This window comes from Lichenostomus cassidix, chromosome 15 (assembly GCF_008360975.1).
Source record: "Lichenostomus cassidix isolate B80296 chromosome 15, HeHo_3.0, whole genome shotgun sequence".
In the NCBI taxonomy this organism is placed as follows: domain Eukaryota; kingdom Metazoa; phylum Chordata; class Aves; order Passeriformes; family Meliphagidae; genus Lichenostomus; species Lichenostomus cassidix.
The window spans coordinates 3,335,319-3,357,334 of record NC_139496.1 but is presented as its reverse complement, the minus strand read 5'-3'; the positions used below and the strand labels follow the sequence as shown (position 1 = coordinate 3,357,334).

At 43.7% G+C, this 22,016-nt stretch overlaps 1 protein-coding gene across 1 annotated transcript; it reads left to right on the top strand.

Moving 5' to 3' along the window:
- Nucleotides 1-5,423: 5,423 nt before the first annotated feature.
- On the top strand, nucleotides 5,424-20,157 carry PPP1CC (protein phosphatase 1 catalytic subunit gamma). The gene is made up of 7 exons (XM_085075538.1): nucleotides 5,424-5,679; nucleotides 14,288-14,419; nucleotides 15,282-15,512; nucleotides 16,646-16,750; nucleotides 17,709-17,932; nucleotides 18,353-18,487; nucleotides 18,904-20,157. The coding sequence occupies exons 1-7, from the start codon at nucleotides 5,625-5,627 to the stop codon at nucleotides 18,991-18,993; spliced, it is 972 nt and encodes a 323-aa protein (XP_084931664.1). The 5' UTR covers nucleotides 5,424-5,624; the 3' UTR covers nucleotides 18,994-20,157.
- Nucleotides 20,158-22,016: the final 1,859 nt, after the last annotated feature.

Sequence of the window (22,016 nt, the reverse complement as noted above, 5' to 3'; positions counted from 1 at the left end):
CTGAGTGATGCCAGTGGCAGAGGATGGATTCCAAGGGATGATGGGGCAGAGATGCCCCAGCACCTCACAATGATGTGCCCAAAACACATGGAAAATCCAGAAGAGAATCCAGGGATCAAAGGTGATTCCATCCACAGATCCCTCCGAATCCTTTCGTACCAATTTTGGCGCAGTGTTACGTAAGAGCAGCCCAGCTCCTGAAAATCTGCCAGCCTTGCGAGCCGAGAGCAGCAAGGAGGAGGTGAGAATAGAAACAAATAAATAAGAATACGTGGCAGCTACCTCCACAATGGACCACATTTCCAAATGCTGCATATCAGCAGAAATCCCAGGTGGCCAAGAGCTGTCAATGGGATTGTTCTGGAATTTCAGGAGCATAAGGGAAAACAAAATCTGGATCAACACAGCCACTGCCCTCTGAACACTTGTTACCTGTCCCTGGGGAGGCTTTGGGGCAGCAGCCTTCAGGCACCTGCTGGTGCTGGGATTTACCACACATTTCACCTGCATTTCCAGTGGGAAAAGGCATGAAAGAATGAATTAGGGATCTCTGGGGTGCGTGGAAGGTCTCTTCCTTGCTCCTGCATCTCGTGTTCAGCGATGTGTCTCCCACTGGCACAGGCACAGCAGCCGTTTGACCAATAGCAAATCGCCAGACCTTCATCCCATTTCCACTCTCCCACTCCCCTGATGCTGCTTTTTCATGGGTTTTAATTAGAGAAGCAGCTCAGCCATGAAGCTGGGCTGAGATCAGGGGCCACGTCCCAGGCTGCAAACGTGCATCTCTGACCAGTGCAATGAGGAACATCCACAACCTGCTTCCCTCCAGCCACGTGAGGCTGCAGCTGCACAAAAATGCCCCACTTTGACAAGCCCTTGCCTCTCCTTTCTTTTGCAGTCTGCTCCACACCACGGGAAAACTCACATCCCTCTGTGCCACCACATCCAGGTGAGCCACGCAGAGAGTCGCTGACACTGTGAAGGGAAAAGCAAGTTGTGCACACCCCACCATAAACCAGCCGTAAAAGGGGCAAAAATCCCTCTGCTGGCTCTACAGCACTGCCTGCCTCCATGTTTTTCCCTTTCCCCTCGAAGAACAGCTCAGCTGAGCCTTGTGGAAGCCCACAAGAGCTTTCTAGCCGGTTATGCAACTCCCTTTGGCAGAGCAAAGGGATTCCTGAGGAAGAGGGGAAGACAGGGCTCCACTCGGTGCCAGAGCAGCGTCAACTGATCCTCCACGGCTGTTCTCCACTTAAAGTAGGACAAAGCCTCCTTTGGAGCAGTTTCTCCTATTTTTCCAAGCGGTGGAGGAGATGACAGCCAGGCTTGCCCCGGGATGCTGAGCCACGGAGAGGACACATCAAAAAGGCTCTTGTGCCTCGTGTAGCCTTGAAAGTCGGATTCATATTAGAAATTCACCAGGAGAGTGTTGGGTTTTCCTAATCCAAATAGCTGGAGCAGGAAAAATCCTATTGTGGTCGCCGCTATGTTAGAAAATAAGTGACTTATGACATTTTTATATGAGAAAGATTTTATTGGGAGTATTTTTGTGAGTATGAATCTCCCAAAATCACCAACAGAATATTTTTCCATTTGAAAATACCTTTCACCAGAAACCCATGAAGTACATCAACCTCTAATAAATTTTTTAAAAAACTACTAGGAAGGGAGGAATGCCAAATCATATTTCTCCCGTGTCAAAATCACCTGTCTTGAAATTTTCTGAGCTGAATTTTTTTACATTTGGTATCAAAAGTGTGACTTTAACAAGCTTGAGATGGACTTGTCATCAGTTTTGACAGCTACTGTTGCGGGGAGGTTTCGGATGGAGACCAACTGGGAAACCATGAGCTTGGTGGAAATCAAGGCCTAGCTCTGGTGTGCAGAATACACCCATGAGAAGAGTGTGAGGAAGTCTCCAGCAGGAATCCCGCTGCTGGCTGGCTGGGAATGAGGTTTCATTCAGTTTCTGTATGAGGTTTGAGTCCTTGGAGAGCCCCAGGGCGAAGCTGGAGGCTCAGCAGCAGCCGCCAGCCCCAAACTCCTCGCCAGGTTCTGCACAGGAACGCGCAGAATCCGCAAGTTTTGTGACTGGAGGGAGATCATGGCACTGCATGTTTTGTAAATAAAACATGACACTAAGAAAACTCCTGCCTGTGCGTCATCAGCTCCCTTCGGAGCAGGACACAGACCCTTCCATCTCCAGATCAGCCTCACAGCTTGTTCCAGCTGCTCCTCTTTTGTCTGACAAATCGGCGCCATCCGCCCTCAAAACCCTGCTGAAATTTGGGGGTTAGCAAAATATTTTAGGCGTGAGAAGCAAGAGGTGTGCGTAAGGCTTTATCTTGATTGTAACACCAGGCAAGCTGGGTGCAAACAGTAGGAGTTATGAAAACATTGGAGTCCTGGCTGTGGAGTGAGTTAGGAAAAATAACACCTTGACCCACAAGTCAGCCATTCTTGTTTTGGCAGTGTTTGAAGAGCCCGTGCAGATCTTTGTTTGAAGTGTACACAAACACAGTGAATTTTATAGGCTTAGCAAATATGTAATCTAAAAGCGTGGGTGCTTCACACTTCTTAAGATCCACCTACAAACATGGAATATTTAATTATTTTCTGCACATATATACATGTATGTGTGTAGTGTAAATATGTGTTGTATTGTACACATGGTATATGTATGTGTGTGCATATATATACTTATATATATGCACAGAACAATAATGAAATCTCCTTATTTTTCTTCTATATGTAGGTGGGTATTATATATATAATATATATATTTTTAAACTTAACCAGATTATGAGCAACAATACAATAATAAAGCAATATGTGCAAGGGAGAGTGAGGATAAATCAGCGTGGAAAGATGTTTTACACAGAGGCTTCCAAGGAATGAGACCAAAGTGGTGATTTGTGGAATTTAAAGGGGAGAAAGGAGGAAAAGACACAGAGGTCTCAGAGCTGTGAGCGATTAGTGCTGAACAAATCGTTCATCATCATGTATTTAACAAAGTAGAAAAAAAATTGTAGACAAATTGAAAGAAGGGGTGGAGATGTTGGTATATAAAGTGTGAGCTTCAATATTATGGAATGTTTCAAGCCCATGTGCAGAGTTTAAGGACAAAGGGATTTCCCTGATTGTTCCCTCTCTGGAAATAAATCTTTAGATTTCCCTCTAGAAATCAATCACTGCTGTGAGCAACACCAGAGAACAAAATAGTTTCACGATATGTTTAACACCTTGGCTGGGTCCCTTCTCTAATCAGGGTGTGGGGCGATGCTGGTAATTTCCTGCAGAGAAAAGCTACCTTATTAACAAGATAATTTTGTGGTGGCATTTTAATATACCTCTGGCTCTCCGGGAGTTTACTGATAAGGAAGGGTCCTTATTTTTTATGAGAATGAGAAAGACCCTGTGCAAAAATCCAGCCCATTCCAAACAGGACACCAAGCTTTGGCAGCTGCTGTTGAGATTTGGAGCTGGAACAAGGCGCTTTGGTTATCAAAGTGATGACGAGGCCTCGACAGATTCACCTTTATCTGTCATTTCCCTTATTTCCTCCTGGCTATGCCTCTTTTAACAGGAATTGACAGTGCTTTGGACCTTGCCTGATATGATTCGGCAAGTGAGATAGATTCTTTGCCATGACCTTCTTTTGAAGGGCCGGATCTGTCCTTCCAGAAGTACAGAGTTTCCAAGTGAATTCCCAAGCACATCTCCTGGGTTGCACCTGGGTTGCTGAGCTCTCCCCCTCCATCCCATTTCCCAGAGCATTAGCAGGAGTGAAAAGGACTCAACACCCCACTAAAGGTGCTCAGATCCCCAGAGGACTTGTCCCTGGAGAGGAGGTAACAGCTGAAGGGTGAGATAAGATGAAGATATTTCCAGAAATGAAAACAAGGCAAGGAAGGTTCCTCTGGAAACACAGGACCAATTTTCCTTGTTAAATAATTCAGCTAAGTCCAAGAGAACAACTCGCCCTACAGAATTAGGAAGGATTTGAAAGAGAAAGAAAAGCATTCGGTGCAAGAGCCGGAGGGGGCCGTTCCCCGAGAAGGTGCAGCACAAAAATAGATGTAAATCTGCAAAGGCTGTCACGTTGAAGTAAATCTGAAGTAACTCTATTGTTTTCCATGGGGTTACTTTGGGTTTACACCAGCGTGACTAAGATTAGCATATCAGCTTGGGCGTGCTCGATACGATAAGTGTTCACTCAGGCAAGCAGAGTGTTGAGGCTGCTCTTGCAAGCGGCCAAAGCCTGTGTTTCAGGTAGACTCTGCATGCTCTTATCTCCTTCCTCCCGCAGGCCTGAGGTGTGCTGAGACTGCAAGTCCTTTTGCTTTATCTCCCGCACGAATCCGAACTCTGCTCCGGCCCCGCCACGGCAATGAGCTGTAATGAATATTGTATAACTGCCGGCAGGATGGTGGGAGCAATCCACACAGGGGAGGGAGGGGAGGAGGAAAGAGCTTGACACAGCCAGCCCTGCCAATTAAAGTAGGAGTAAATAAGGCAATTAAACAATATTCAACCAGACATGCAGATTGAGCAGAGGGAAAGGCCTGCACAGCCTGGGCTAATGCAGTCCAGTTGATGAGCACAACCTCATTTAAGTGCTTGTAGCTACAGCTAGAAATAAATAATAGAAGTGTGAAATAAAGTAGCAAGATGCTTTTGAACGAGGAGGTTAATTCCCTCATCCATAAGGATCTGAAGGTGCTGCGTGTTTGTTTCCTGAAGCGTTTGCAGGTGTAGAGCCATGTGTCTGAAGGTGCTCCGGAGCTGAGGGGCTGCTCAGGACACATTTCCTCAAACTGTGAGGCAGAGGTGGCTCAGGGTGAGCTGAAGAACATGAAGGCTGTGCTCCCCAGCCCTAAAATGGGGTGAACAGCCCCAAAATCCCACCGGCAGCCACTATTTTCCTCACGTGTGGGTGTGTGGGGCTGTGACTGCAGCGAGGGGATGAGGTGAGGGCAATGGTGGTTTCTTCCTGTTCCCTGCAGATCCCAGCCTGCAGGAACCCTCCATGGGCCCGACCTTTCTTCCCAGAAAGGGTGGTTGGACATCGGGATGAGCTGCACAGGGAGTTGGTGGAGTCTCCATCCCTGGAGGTGCTCAAGGAACGACAGGACGCCACACTCGGTGCCATGCTCTAGCTGACACGGTGGTGACAGTCGGTTATAGGTTAGACTCGACGATCTCGGCGGTCTTTCCCAGCCTAATGGATTCTGGGATTCTGCAACCGCCAACACCGGTTCCGCCGCGCCGCGACTGTCGCGACAGCGGGAGGCGGCACCGCCGCACTACTTCCCGTGCCGCGAGCGGAAGGATCCCTCACGCGGGGTCGCGTTACCCCGCCCGCTCTTCCCGCCCGCCCTATAAAGTGCTCCCGGCGAGCCGCGCCGCGCCCGTAGTATCCGTGCGCCGGGCGAGCTCGCTGAGGGGACGGCGGCCATTTTGTTCAGTGCTGGCTCGGAGCTGAGGGGGCGGGGGGGGCAGAGAGAGCGAGGGAAGGCGCAGAGCAGGAAAGGGCAAAAACCAGACAGAACGAGGAGCGCAGTCGGGCCGGCCGAGCCGCGAGGGAGCGGCGGGGAGGGGCTCCGCCCGGCCGCTGAGAGGCGATGGCGGATATAGACAAGCTCAACATCGACAGCATCATCCAACGGCTGCTGGAGGGTGAGGGTCGGGGACGGCGCGGTTGGGGAGGGGGGCGGCCGGGCCGATGCACCGCCCGCCCGCTCAGCGGGGTCTGAGTGGCACCAAAATGGAGGGGCGAGAGGCGCTTTGTCTGCCCGGGGTCGCCGCCGCCGCCTCCCCGCCTGGCTCGGCCGCACAGCCCCAACTTTCCCCTCAGCCCGTGTGCTCCCCAGGCGGTTCTGCCTTTTGATCCCCCTGCAGCTGCAATACCGGCTGCCCCCTGCTCTTCCCCTGCAGCTCTGAGGGCATGCTTAATCTAGGAGTATTTTAGATGCTTAATTTGGTAGTATTTTCGTAGGAAGGTCTTTTAAAAAGCCTGGGGTGTTCTCTCGCCTTTCACACATGCACATGGGATCAGTGCATGGCTGGGTAGTTGTGGGGCTCTGGAAATAAGACTCAGCGTGTTTAAAAAGAGTGTTGAGGCAGCTTTTCAGCAAGTCGGGAGGAGACTGGCATGGGTTGCAGTGTGTCCTGGGTTTAGCTTTGATTAGCTGCTTGCATTAAAGCTGCCACAGGATTTTGGCTCTTAATTCGTGACATATGGTGGGTTTTTAGGTGTGAATAGAGGGCTGGGTTTTGGTGTTTCAGACAGTCTGAAAAAGGGCTTATTGTCTGGTATTGCTGATGCTTTGGGGTGAAAAGAGTTGCCTGGGAGTTTGTAAATGAGAGGAAAACCTGGAAGTTGCAGGGGGTGTCTCCAGCATCATCCCTTCTCTTGCAGGGATCAGCACTGGACTGGGATTGACTGATTTTAGGGCAAAAGGCTGAAAAGTTGCCAGTGGCAAATTCTCTTCCAGGCATCAAGGAAAATCACAATTATGCAGAGAAGGAAGCTGTCCTGATCCAGCCTCATTTCACATGTGTCAGGGCAGGCATCTCATCTGGACTTGCTCTTGAAAAGCTTGGTCAGGGATTTAACTTTTTTCCATTTGGCACAAAGTCAGCTGAGATCTTGCTGAGAAGAATGATGAAGAAATGTCTTTTCTTACACACTTTCCTTCTTACAGGATTTTGCTTGTGTAATGCTTGGATAGCAAAAGGTCAGGCAGAGGAACAGAAATTCTACTCTAGAAATCAATCGGAGTTAAAAAATCCTATAGATGAATTATGGGATTATTGCATAAGTAAAAGTAAATGAGGTTTTTCCTCTGAGCCGTTTTGGGTTTTGCCTGTAACCAATTTAAACCGCCCTGTTTTCAATTATTTAAAGACTTCCCTTCATAAAGTTAGACCAGGATTTTCCTGAAAATCCAGTAGTACGACTTGTAAATGTCAGGTCTTGTATGTCATATGTTTGGTGACATATTAATAAATGCTCAGTTTAACTGCAGGTATTAGTTACAGTTCTTACCGATTTCCCCTAGTGAAATTAATACAATATTTTCAAAGTGTAAATTCTTAATTTTTAAAAGCATGAGTTAGACCTTTCCTAGAAAGAAACGCGAGTGATTTCTCTGTTTAAAGTTTCAAAAAGTAGTGAGATGTACTATGTCAATATGTTCTGCTCTTACTCTGTTTAGATCAGCATTAGATGCTTGCAGCAGATAAGAGTTCATAAATCAGGTTTACTGACATCTTTTAAGAGGTGCTTCATGCAATTACAGACATTACCTGAGGTTGCATCAGCTGCCAGAACTGAAATTAATTTTTTTTTCCTTTATTAATATTGCAGCTGGGATTTTGGATTCCTTGAGGCAATGATTGTCTTTCAATATTTAAAACAATTACTGGTTTTAGTAACATATGCTAGTGCTTTATTTGTTGATTATTAAATGTCTGTTCTAAACATCTTCGCCAGGCAGCGTAACAACTGACCTTTGTGTCATTTTTGTACTTTTTTTTTCCTAAAACGTAGGTGCATTTTAGCACACAATGCATTTTAGATTTAGATCAAACAAATTACTGTTTTTCAGTGCAGTTTTGGTAGAACAAGTGCATAATGTTATTACACAAAGTGTGGTGTGCCTGTGAGCTCTGTGTCAAGGGATACCCTTCAGACAAGGCTGCACACAGATTAAAATCATACTCAGGCATGACAACACTGCAAAATCTGGTTTAATAATCACCTTGCAAACTGAGTTTCCCAAATCCTTGTGCAAACTGTAATTTTAGAGCAATTTGGTATTTCATTATAGCTCTCTTTAAATACTTACACATTTTTATAGCAGTTAACTTCAGGTGATTTTGCTACTAAAATGTGAAGAGTATGAGCAGGGAGCTTATTAAAGGTGACAAACCCAAGCACTAAGGAGATCCTGGTGAAATACTGGAGATCAGTGAGCAAATACAGTTAGGCAGGTATTTGTTTTATCATATGCCTTATGATACTCCATTGCACTGTTGGAAGAGGCAGTGAGTCAAATCTAATGGTTGAGGTAAAGTGAAGGGTGAATAATAAATTACTCTTGCTTTTGTCCTTAATACAGGGTATTAATAATGTATTTGTGAGGGATTTTAGTTGCTTTCTATCCTGACTCTGCTCAACTGGCATTATTCTTACTTTTCCCCCAAATAGTGATGTTCTCCCACCCACATTAGGCTATGTAGGTGAAAATATTAGCCTGTTCTTTAAAAGGCCTGGAAGTATATATATTTCAGATTCTCATTCTAAGGTAAATATTTGAAGAGTCTTTCTTGCTCCAAATGTTTATAGTACAGAACCATTTGGCATTGAAATGTCACAAAAAACATTTTTCAGTAACATTGTTCTCAAGCTTGGAAAGCCATTCAGGGAAAACGTTGAAAATACTGATGTTTTTGCTGTAATTGAATTTCTGTTTGCTCCCTTCGTTACTAATGAGGGTTGTGTCCTGCTAGGAGCAATTTCCTGAGTACAGGTTGTCTGTGACTATTGGTAACTAATACCCACAAGAATAAAACTTCTAAAGTGTAGTAACAATATCCTGCACTGAGTGTTGACATGTTTTTAAGTGTCCTTAATAGTGGCTAAAGTATCAAATATTGCTGGAACTAATTCACCTTCCTGAGAAATAAAAAGGGTCAAACATGAGAGCAAATTGTGCCCCTTCTAGCTGGGGTACTGTAGGTAGCAACTGTGGCTCTGAGTGTGTGCTAAGTCCAAAGACAAGAAGATGCTAAAAAACTCACTGTAATATAGAAAATCAGTGGCACCTGTATGGTCTTGGAAAGGGCTCCAGGAAATGGCAGAATTCCTGCTTGCCTCAGTAAAGAATGAGTGACAAATCCTGAGACTCCCTGAGTGGGAGCGTGGCTTCCTTTCTGTGTCATGTCAGATGGTGTTCCTATAACTTGAGCCCCTTATCCATTTCCTTCATCTCGGCTGCTGGCAGCTTTTCCAGATAAGTAGGGTCTGCTTTGGAGCTCACAGTCACATATTTAGAAAACAGCATTGAAGTGTATTTGTCTTACCATGGTAACAATAAATAAGGGGTAAAATAACACAGTTTCAACATCCATGAGTGACCCAAGTTGAAATGTGTTTCTGCAAATCTTTCCCGTACTGCATCCTCTGCAGGCACTATTAAGGGAAAACTAGCTAATGAATGGAGGCTACTTTGGATAAAGCCATGCGAGGCTACGATGGTGGTAGCCATTCTGAAAGCTGAAATCCTGGCTAGTGCACTAAAATCAGCAAAAAGACTCTTAAATTCTTAAACGTTTCTGTTTATACACCCACAGATTTCTATTCCCAGTAAAGCCTGTTGTAGAGATGTCAAGGAGATATTCTCTCTTAATTTGCATTAAATGGGGAAAGATCATCATCTGCTTATTAAAAATAGTTGAGCTAAAGAGCATGGATAAGATTTTGCTAACCACAGAGAAGATGATTTCGTACAAATGCAGTCCTCTGATTTTTTTTTTCACCTTTCTGCTAAATACAGCATTAATTGGGTCTACAGGATTGCTTGCTCTTTAGCTTCATATACTGGGATAAGAGTCTGATTCTCAGAGATGTTAATCTGAAATGTGGCCACATTTACTCCTGGATGAGTTGGGATGCTGTGATGAAGTTTCTCATGGACAAGCAGCACTTTTTGACCTCAGACCATATCATTTTCCCTAGTTTGTGTAGCTCAATGTTAATTGTTTCCTGCTGTGGTGCAGCAGTTTCTAAGAGTGGGAAATAGAAACTCCTTTCATTCCAAAAACAAGCATTAGATTCTTATCAATGCCATGGATCCAAATAAGTCTGTTAAATTCTATGCCTGTTGCCCAGTCAGTGAAGTGGAGGAATTTGTCACCTGTGTTTGTGATCAGTGTGAGTATCTGTTGCTTCTCACCTGTCTGCAGTGTGGAAATACTTTAAAAGATGAAAACCTTGCAGTCATGCAAAATCTTCTGTTTGATAATGCAGCTGTGAACTTTTGACATACTAGAAAGCAGACTATAACTTTTTAGAGGCTTGTGCACTGAGGAGATGATTTTCCATTTCAGTTTTGAATTTGAAGCAATCTGATCAAAGCTGGTGGTTCCTGCAGTAAAGTAAAACCTTTTTTACATCAACCACTTTCAAGTTATTTATTCCCTTTGTGCCTGTGGTGCAAAACTGACTGTGAAACTGTCATCGGGAACTGCTAAAAGCTAGATTAAAACCAACCTGCAGTATTTTTGGAAATGTCACTATGATTGCAGACTTCTTAATGTAAAATATGGTGAAACTGAGAGACTTGTTTAATAAGCCAAAAAAATGAACTGACCTGTAGACAGACTATTTTCCTTAAAACATTTTCTGTAGGAGAACTTGATTCTCACACTTCAGTTGACAGTATTTCAGCTGCTTCTTTTAATGCAATACCGAATGGAAATTAGATGTTTGGATCACTGAAATTTCTGGCATTTTTGAACTTCCTGCTATTTTGGAATACTTCTCCAAGTGTCTGTCCCTTTCCTATTAACCTTGAATGACGTAAAGGACTGTGTGGCAGCAAAGCGAGTATTGGAAAATGCTAGGGGTGGGATGTGATGTGGGAGTCTGTTGTACTCTGTATGCATATGGTCTTCACTCTTGTACATTCTAGATCCCACAGCTCCTGACCCATTTATCCCTCCCAAGGAAATGTAGAATAGTTCTCAATGTCAGGCAGTGCTCTAAGTCCTGGCAGCTGCAGCTACACTTTGTACTCTGTTTGCTCGCTCCAAAATGACAGGGGTGCCTCAAGTGCTTGCTCTTCTTCCTTTTCCCTCCTTTCCCCCTCTGCTGGGCACCTGTCATACTGCACTGATTATAATTCATTCATTTTAGAGTTGGTATCTATTGTTTCCATCAGTTTTTCTCCCAGTCTTGGAAATCAACGTTTATTTTAATATTGGGCCCTGTGTTCAAGCAGTATCTCTGCAGAGATCATCCAAGCTCCAGGGATGGATTTTTTTCTTTAGTGGTTTCTATTTAATGGAGAGCTTATTTTTTCACAATTTCTCATATTTGTACAGTAGAAAAGATTTTACTTGTTAGAAGACTGCCCAGACTGGACGTTGAAATTCAGGCCCTAGAGAAATTATTTCTAAGAACAGGAGCATCTCTGCCTAAAGAGGGTGGGGATATTTTGATGTCACTGCAGCAATACGTTCAGACACAAATAAAATACCACTTGAAATGGGCTGACTTTTTCCCCCAAATGATTAATCTCTAGCTTGTTCCACTGTCAGTTCTGGACTGTCATTTCTGGGAGGTTATTTTTTATGCATTGAAAGGGCAAATGTGGCTGTACTGTACTATTGAGCTGCTCTTTTGACTTTATGACCCAGCTGTCAATTTGTATCATACTCTCTGATCTCTACAAGCTGCCTTGTTTTGGTGCAAAGCAGAGAAACAAACTGTAAACACAACATATTTTTCATAGTGTATTCTTTTTGTCTTAGAATACATAGTCCTTCTTAGAAGGACTAAGTAACTTGAAGACTCAGAGAAACCTTTTAAGAAGTCATTAAGACTGAACATTTTGCATTTCTGTGCCAGCTCTTTCATTGTGGATGAGAAAATCCTTGCATTAAAAATACAGATTCCTCAAACCAAGATGCACTTCTGCATTTTTTGTTCCTCTGAAGCCAAAACCTCTTTTGTTTTCCCAGCTTTTCAGGATATATAGATTAATGTTAGAAGAAATTGAACACACTCGTCTCCTCTGTGCTGGCTGCATGTTGGACAAAGTGGTGAAAATGTCACTGGCAGGCAGAGCTGAACCAAATTTTCTGTTTATTCATCTGTGGCATCTGTTTTAGTGAGTTTGGGAAGTGCAGCAAAGCATCATTTAACCTTGTCAAGGTTTTCTACAAGCAGGTGACTAAAACTGTATACCAGTTCAAGAAAAATTTATTTCAAAAACCTAGAAAACCTGTGTCTGAACCACTTTTCAGATCTTCATTTAATCTTGAGCAAAAATGAATGCAAATGCTTTATTCATGAGCTTTAGTGACTCAGTGCATTGCATAGTTTCTATAATATTTTGTACTTTTTAATTTATGGATGTGAAGTATGGGGTTTGGTTTTAGCAATTTCTAAGACCAAATCCCACCAAGTTAGATTTTTGGCTTCACAGATAACTAAATACAAGTATTTTGTATTATCTGAAAAACAAAGGTGAATTGTAAAATTTAGGATGAAGGGAATATCAGTTTTATATTTACAGTTCAGCCAGTTTATCACTTAATTCTAAAAATGTCTCTTCTTTATTGCTTCTGGATATTTGGCATTTTGAGGCTTGTTGCTCAGGAGTCTCTGGAAAATTACTGTATGGATGAAAAAATTGCTATGTGGATGAAAAGCCTCATGCGTGATAAACTGCTGTGACAAAGATTTAACTTTCATTTATATGCTTCATTACTTCTGAGATTTTAATGACAGACATGAAGTGCAGTGGTAATTCCAGTGTTGGCATGTAATGTCAGTGGTGAGTGATAACACGTGGGCAGTGAGGAATAAAGGAGCAGGTAGTGCTTGAAAGAGAATATTAAAGCCATGACTTTTGACCTACAATAATGTCACTGTCAGTATACGTTGTAATTTGAACTCAGGTTTCATTTTGAAGCTTGTTTGGGGAAAGGTTTAGGGTACTGTCAGTGGTTCTGTGGGGCAGGCAGTGCCACCATGCCTGGGGTCTCTGGGAAGGACTGTTGTGGCAGTAACACTGCAAGTGCTGGTAGAGATTACCTCCCATGACACAGGATTTCATGGCTATTACACAGACATCATTTTATTTGCGGTCTAGATAAAGTTGCATGCTCACTGAACAGCGTTTTCTGTGCTTCATCAGAGGCTTGCATAAAAGTCAGAAGCTTCTGTGCTAGTGAGAAATTGGAACACAACTGTTTTTTGTTCTTACTGTTCCTGAAACTTGCCTCGAGCACCCCCAGCCTTTCCCACTGCAGTTCTCACTTGGCTTCATACAGCGCAAGGCCCACAGTGACGGCAGAGATTTGAGTCATCTGGAGCTTTCAGATTTCACACTCTGAGGTTAAACAGTAGCAAAGGAATTACACTGAAATGCTAGCTAGCTACTAAGTTATTTCAGACTTTAGGAAGATAATACTGCATAGCTTCTTGTGTTTGAAAGGATTCAGGCTTGTTGCTTGCATTTTTTGCAATACTGAGCCTTTTTAGATAAGGGCATAGATCCTTCAGTCTCAATGCCACAGGAGTTGCTCACAGTAAGTCACCTAACCTGGCAGCCTTAGCAGTGGAGGGATTTTGTTTCTGGAGGTGTTGGCAGAGCGTTTCCAGGCATCTGTGGCTCCAGTTCTTGGTGATTTCACTTTGATGGAGCTGAACCAGTTGGTTACATTGTAGAAGATGACTGCTGCTCCTACTCTATTTTTTTCTCTTCAGCCTTATCAGTGTTACATGTTGTCACTGTTTTTTATAGCAAATGAAAATATAAGCTTCATCAGGAATGGCATAGTCACAATATTTTTTTTTATCCAGTCTTAACCCTGATAAATGCTGCTGCACGCAATTTGGGCCATAGTTACAGCACTGCTGCTGTAGAAATGTCCTTTGTATTTCTGGGCAACAGAAGCAGGGGTGTGAAACTTGTTCAGACCAGGCTGATATCCTTGTCCAGAGCAGGAAGGAAAGCTTTAATGGATGTTAAAGGAACAAACTCTTGTGAATTGTTGCAGTGGGGGGGATTGAAGCACAGGGCAGTACAGGATTTATTGGTGCTGTGCTCTTGTTTAGGTGCTGTCTTGGGCGAGGTGATTCACTGCTTTAGGGAAACATTTGTTGGTGACTGAATGGCAGACGCCCTTCTCTCGAGTTCAGACAGCTTTCCAGAGAACAAGCATATAACTGCTTCACTAAAAAAATAACATAAAAATAGTCACATTGTCCAAGATGGGTTTTATAACAAAATAGAACTAAACTGATGCTATTTAAAATGTGACATTTTTAACGGGGGAAGTGTTGAGCCATGAATTCTGTTAAATGAAAGTAACATACGACTGGAACAGAACACACCCCCCTTTCCCTGGCAGTGCTGTTTCACACCAGCACACCGATTGTACCCTGGTACCTTCTCATTCAGTGCTACACTGGCATTCAGTCAGGCTCTTAAAATAACACCAGGGATGTTGCTGGTTTTGATAACTGACTTCTGACTCCTTCTGACAGTGCGAGGATCAAAACCAGGCAAAAATGTCCAACTTCAAGAGAATGAAATTAGAGGACTGTGCTTGAAATCCAGAGAAATCTTCCTGAGTCAGCCTATTCTACTAGAACTTGAAGCTCCACTGAAAATCTGTGGTGAGTATTGTGATTTTTGGTTCAATCCTGGGGGAGGTGTCAGGTAAATGCAAGTGCCAGATGCTACTTTCACTTACTAACAGTGAAACTAATAAATAATCGTAGCAAAAGGCAAAATAAAACCCTGTTGGATATGCAGAGGAGCGGAGAGGGAGTAACATATGGGAATTGTATTTGGGACCCCCAGTATTTGTATTTATTATCAAAATAATCCAAACCCAAAAGAACAACTGGTCCAGTTTTACCAGGCTGGGGGAGAGAGTCATGTGAAGTTTTGGAAAGAAGTCATCAAATAAGTAATGCTTGTCCCAGTTGTGACTGAACAAGGGGTAAGAATGAGGAACCCCCATATTTATTGTGCTGCCATGCAAAGCCAAACAGTGATTTCCCATATTTTATCCTACTCTAACACTGAGGACTTATTTCAGTTTGAAGTAGCTTATTCCATATTTATAATACTGGTAGTCTAAAATCACGATTTAGTGTTCTGCTTGTCAGAAACAAGCCCATGATTTAAACCAAAGGCAGAAATACCAGTGTCATTTTTGATGGAGTTTTACTGCTAGAATTTGAATTACTGATTGTTTCCTGAAAACACAGTTGGTTTCTTGGAATCTTAATTTTGTTTTACACACACAAATATTTTTCAGTAGCTACACACAACTTCATGCAGTTAACCATTGCACAGATATCAAAATGTGATAATTTTGTATACATTAACTATCATTTTAATTATGTTATGAGCATTATCTATCTGCAAGCATTTTTCTTTCTGAAGCATCTTTGATTTGTTCTTTCTCTAGAATCAATCAAAGATTGTAGCAAGGGGTCACTTAAGTGTCCTGTCTAAATCTCATTGCAGGTGACATCCATGGACAATACTATGACTTGCTCCGACTCTTTGAATATGGAGGTTTTCCACCAGAGAGCAACTACCTGTTCCTTGGCGATTATGTTGACAGAGGAAAACAGTCTTTAGAAACAATCTGTCTTCTATTGGCCTACAAAATTAAATACCCAGAGAATTTTTTCCTCCTCCGAGGGAACCACGAATGTGCCAGCATCAATAGAATTTATGGGTTTTACGATGAATGTGAGTAACAGGCATGTGTGCCTCTGGCTGGGGACAGCAGGGTAGCAGTGTTAGATGGTTCCTTCCTACCTTGAAATGCCCTCTGTGCTCTTTAGAAAGGGGACTCTGTCCTTCCCCTGGTCCTGTTGGAGTCTTATCCTCACACTACAAAGCAGCAACCAAGTGGGTAATTTTATTTGTTGGCTGCTGTGTGTTAACTAACAATTCTCCCCGGTAAAATTCATAAGATAAGAGCATCTAATGAGAGATGGGAGAATTTAATTTGATGTGCTTTACAGAAGTTCACCTCTGTTTCCTTCATCTGAAGGATGATGATATGTACAGACTGAGTGATGAGGGCTTTACGTAGACCTTACCCAAACACAACAAGGAATTTTGCTGTGAGGTAGAAGCCAATGTTCCTGCTTCAAAGGATGTGATTTAATCCAGATAATGTAGAGATGATACTGTTAAATTAATTGTGCACTGAAGCATGTCAGAACTTGTGTGGTGGGACATACTTGGCTTGTAGATAACAAGATGTGCACTCCATGTCATGTTCTCCTCCTGTGAGGAAAAAAAGATGTGTGGTATTTCAGAGTTGTCTCCTCAGAGATTAATCACAGGCTTAGTCATATAGCACAAATATGTTCAGGGTTCATATCTGGGAGAGTCCCTTTGAAATTCATGAAACTAGCGGTTTCATTTTTCAGTCCCCTTTCATTTTTCAGTCCTGTTTATTTGCTTGAAGTGAGTTTATGTGGTAAAGCAGAATTTTAAAGAAAATCTGCTTTTCAAGAATTGCTGTCTTCCACTGAAAGAAATGGCAAATGGCAAGATTTTCTGAAACAGATCAAATTCTCCAAGGGACAATTTTCTGAAGCAAAGTTAGGACTGGAGAGCCTGGCTGCCAAGAGTGGAATGCCATTCTGTTGAACAGACTTTTGGTGTCCTTGGAGCTGTGCCACACTGGGAGACCTTTGCCACTGTCTATAAACAATTAAATAAGTCAGTGGGTATCAGAAGAGATAAGTTATATATAGGCTTAATACTGACCTTTTGCAAGTCTCAGTAAACTTAGAGCATCCGTGTTAGGTTGGTTGTGGTTGTGCTAGAAAAGCACACTGACTGTTTTTCTCCCCAATCTCTTCTAGGTAAGAGAAGATACAATATTAAGCTGTGGAAAACCTTCACAGATTGTTTTAACTGTTTACCAATTGCAGCTATTGTGGATGAGAAAATATTCTGCTGTCACGGAGGTGAGTAGCAGTTCCTTAGGTGGTGTTTAAGGAACTGGAATACTCAGTCATGGCAGTTTCGTGTTTACATTGCTGAGACTTCAGAACTTAGGGATTTTGCTTTGCCTTGGCTCATGGATGAGGAAGGGTTGGGCTTGATGAGTGTCAGTTTTGTGAATCACAGAGCTGGTTCAGACACGATGATCTGCTCTTCCTTTTCCACCCAAGGGCACCTTTAATAGCCTCACCTTTGGAGTAGAGAGTCCTTGTAGGGTGTTTTAGACTTAGATGACTAGGAGTTTGATGTCTGTCCTGAAAACATCTGTTTTCATAGAAATCAGAGTGGTTTGGGTTGGAAGGCACCGTTGCTGATCATTCAGTGGGATTCTCCCCACCACAGGCAGGATGTCTGCCACCAGGTCAGGTTGCTTCAAGCCCTATATGACCTGATGGGTTTAATTTGTAGAAATTGGTGTATTGCCACACGATGCAGCTTTTTTAGGTCATAAAATACAGATTGCACCTTAAATGTTTTATCACTTGCAAGTCTTTGCAGTTGTCTGGGGACTCACATCAGTGGAAAATTATATGAGATTGGGTTGATACTGTATTTCATCTTACTGGGCCTGGTCATCACAGTGAACATTCCCTGTGATTTCTGGTGTTGATGCCTCTTTTATTTAACAGCTCTTTTATCAGACACTTGGAAAATATTAGTGAGATTATTGTAATCCTGTAAACTGTGGAAATAGCCCTCCTTTATCTTGCTTCCAGTAAATCTCTTGGAAAGAGACTTCTGTTACAAATGCTTTATAACAAATGCTGGATTAAAAAACGTCAGTGAATGTCGCCATTGAGCTACGTAAAATGGCAGTGGTGAATCACTTTGAACACAAGTTATTTTTGTCCTGGATGAATGTCAGTCCTGCAGAGCAAAGCTGGACTAAGCTTTGGCTGCCTATGTCTTCCCTGTGAACAGGTTTGTCACCAGACCTTCAGTCAATGGAACAGATCAGACGAATCATGCGCCCCACAGATGTACCAGACCAAGGTCTCCTGTGTGATCTGCTGTGGTCTGACCCTGACAAGGATGTCTTGGGCTGGGGTGAAAATGACAGAGGAGTGTCCTTCACTTTTGGTGCTGAAGTGGTTGCTAAGTTTCTCCATAAACATGATCTGGATCTCATATGTAGAGCTCATCAGGTATTTTAATTTTGTACATTAAACCATAGAGTAATTTAGGTTTGAGGGACCTGAGGTGGTCACCTGGTCAAGCCCAGCCCAGGACAAAGCCATATCAGCCCAAGGTGCTGAAGGACTTGTCCAGCCAAGTTGTAAATATCTGTGTATGTGTGTAAATATTCTCTAAATGTGTCCCAGTGTTTAACAATTCTTGTAATGAACGTTTTCATATAAACTCTGACTCTCTTGAACAAGGGTTTTCTCAATGTTGATGGACTCTGTTGCTGAACTGGTTCTTGTGATGCTCCTATTTTGGTGTAAAAGTTTGGAATTCATGCTCCTTAAACAGCCAATTATTCAGCTATTGCTTCTGGTGAAGTTGCTTTGCACCTTGTCAGGACAAAGCTGCCCAGACTAACACTTCTGCTTTTGTTCTTAAAGGTTGTTGAAGATGGATATGAGTTTTTTGCAAAAAGACAATTGGTAACTCTCTTCTCTGCCCCAAATTACTGTGGAGAATTTGATAACGCGGGTGCCATGATGAGCGTGGATGAAACACTAATGTGCTCTTTCCAGGTAGAGTATCTGAAGATCTTCCCTCCTATTTAGTGAGATCACACATTAAATTTGTGTTGTTTTGAACCAATGTTTTACTGTTAAACAACAATAATACTTATTTCCAACACATCTTTACAGCTGTCTACATGTGTAGACAGGGCAGTGTTTGCACTCACATCTTCAAAAATGTGATAAGCCTGTGTTGCTCTGAGCAGGGGAACTGTTTTATCCTGGAATTAAATCACCCAGGCAAAGCTGTTGGCTGTCAGCTGCTCTCACTGCTGTGACCTCTGGAGCAGCTGATCCCAAGCCCTGGCCTAGCTGGGAGCAGGAAACACATAGATTTCCTGGCACAGTTAGACTTTACCAGTGAATTACTGTTTAACTGGAAGACTGCTAAAACTTTTTGCTAAATGACCTCTCTGTCTTTCCAGATTTTGAAACCTGCAGAGAAGAAGAAGCCCAATTCCAGCAGACCTGTAACACCTCCCAGGGGTATGATCACAAAACAAGCCAAGAAATAGTCACTTTGGCACTGCCTTGTTGGGACTTGTATCATAGTCTATAACCTCCATTTTTAAACCTGTCATGTGTGCTGTTCAGCTTGCTCAAATAGATAATGTGTTTGTGGTTTTCCTTTCCATTTGATGAATGGCATTTGCTGGTTGTAACAGCGAATGAAAGACTCTCCTCCCTCCCAGGAAAAGAGTTTGAAAGTCCCCCTTTGTCGGTGTTCCAGCTGCACACTCCACAGCATCTCCCCGCCAGCCGGGTAATCGAGGGGCTGGCGGGACTTGTACCATGAGTAGTGTACATCTTGTTCTTTAGGATCTAAAGAGGGCACTCGTGTGCTGTGAGAGTAGAGATTGTTCCTGTCAGCGATTACATACTGTTTATACAAACCACTGTGAACTTTTTTTACGTTCAATTTTGTTTTAAAGGGATTTCTTTTCTTTTTAATGTCTTGTCATGTACACGTTAGTTTTATTGCTGTCGACATTAGGAATAACCTTCAACCTTGCCAGCACCACTGGTAGGATGTATATTTAATTCAGACACACGTCCCTCTCCGTATACTTCAATTACAATTAAAGCCATTATTTTAAGTGTTTGTGTCTCTTTCCTGAAGCCAAAGTTCGCTTAGAAACCCGTTTGTACACAACCCCCCTGCTGAGTTGGCCGGGCTTCCCATCCACGCCTTCCTCTTGGAGAGAAAAGGAAGTCCTGGCTGGAAATAGCAAATAGAAAGGCTTGTCCATGCTCAAAGTGAACACGTTTTTGTACAGTTTCCGTGTGTTCAGTCGAGCAGATCACAGTGCTGAGACAGCAGTCCCGGGGCAGTGACACAAATGGCTCTGGGAGTGACAGAAATGGCTCTGGATCTGCTGGAAGGGGTTTGTGCATTTCAGCGTAAAGACTTTGTTCTACAAAGAAACCTAGAAACTCGCTTGATAAGCCAACCAGAGGCGTTGATCTTGATCACCGGTTTATATAAATCTCTCACAGGATCTTGTTTTTTAAAAACTGTTGATCTTTTTTGAACAGATGACAGTGTACAATACCATGTAGTGAAAATCACTTATTAAATGAAGAAATTGTTAAATCTTCTCAGTGTCAGTTTATCACAACATATACACTACTGCTCTCCAAGGGCCTGACGTAGAGAAATAAATTGTTCTGGAAACCTACAGATTCTTGGTTTGGATTTGTCTGAGCTGCAGGAGGTGATTTTAAACAGGAATGTTGGTTTAGCTCTGGGTCTGGAGCCTCAGCCCTTCCCAGCTGAGGGGTGCAGCTCCTGCAGCACTGCATGTGGGGCCACTGGTCCTGAGTGGGTGTTTGCCACAGCCCTGCTCGGGGCAGTGGTAGCAGCAGCACACAGGCATGTGAGGACATGCTCAGCTCAGCTCCTGTTCATTGTTCTGAGCCTTCAGTGCAAGGCTGCTCTGAGAGGGTCGGAGCTGAGACCAGACCTATTTCCTCTGGTTTTCGATTAGAGAACTAAATTTCTGGTGAAATGGGGAACCTGAGTAAATCTTACCACTGCTGCCTGTTGGGGCAGGAGGCTCAGTGTGCGTTGGCTCCCAGGGCTGTGTCAGTGGGGAGGGTGAGGTTTTTGCCAGCTCTGGGCACTTGGCTGCTACAGGAACAGCCTGGAGTCCTTCACTGCTGTTGGAAGATGCTGTGGGGTGTTCAGCACTCAGAGGAGGTGGTTGGTTCCTACCACATGCCAGCTCTGTGCATCTGCTTGGGAACAAGTTTGTCACTGGAATGCCCAGCTCTGGCCTGGTGTCCCACTGAATTCCCCTCTACTTCTGCAATGAGTGGGACTTGCTTGCCACAAATGCATTTTGTGGGCAGTCCACAGCCACTGATTTTATTTTTTCAATGTATTTCTCTGAATCAGAGCCACTTTCCTCCTCTGAAGATGTTTTCCCTCTACAGTTGATTAATCAAAAGCCTCTTACTACCTATGCTGAGCTTGCCAGATCAGATGTCACAGAGTACCTGTTGCTCTCTCAAGAACTTACTTTCACCCTTTGAATCACGCTTGTGGTTTCCTTTATAGCTCTATAATTTTTCTCCCTCCTTGTCCAACAACCTGCACGTCTGTTATTGCTGTGGTGAGTGACAACACACATGGAACCAGTTGGGATGTGCCTGCTCCCCAAAGGGACATGGTCACCCCTCTGGCTGTGTCACACCTTTGTCCTCCGCGGCTTGTTTTTTCTCTCCCCAAATGCAGTTTCGGTGACACAGGTGGCTATTCTGGGCTGTGTTCTCTGCCTGGCTGCATTCTCCAGGGCTGGGTCATTCCTCAGGCTCCCCGGGGTGGAGGTGAATGGGTCCTGTCCCACCATGGGGAAGGGGAAGGGGCTGCTGGTCCTGCTGCGGGTTGTGATCAAAAGCTCAGGCACGTTCCATGACCATTGTTGGGGCTGGGTTGTTTTGATCAGTGGAGGAAGAGAAGGAGGAGTGGATGCTGATTGCTGGTTGTTTTTCCATAATGATACTTGTAGGAATATCTGGTTGACACATGGAATGTCCAGAGCAGCTGTGAGTCTCCCAAGTCCTGTGTCCCCACAACCCATTCCTGCTGGCCCAGAGCTCTGTGGATGCTGCAAAGAGTGGATTGGAGTAGGGAGGAGCACTGAGCTCTGCCAGAAGTCTCCCCAACAGGTAGCAGGAAAATGTGATAAACCCAAGTTTTCAATCCCTGTTGTGTGCCCTGGGAAGAGTGGCAAGATCTGAGACACTCTCAGATGTCCCTGAGGCACTGGGGTGTTTCTCTGGTTTCTCCAAGGTGAAGCCTGTCCTTGCCATCCAGCTGTGGAAAGGCTGTTTTTCCACAAAGGTCACTTTTGCCTGTTCCTGGTTTGCTTTGGGATGTGTCAGGGCTGTTGTGTTCAGCTCAGAGTTAAGTCAGGCTGACTTCAATAACAACACATCCATTTTCTTTGGAATTTGAACACCTGGTTCCCAGTGGAGCTCAGGCCTCCACAGGGGATTTTGTGCACACACATCCCTCATGGTGGAGGTTTTCTCC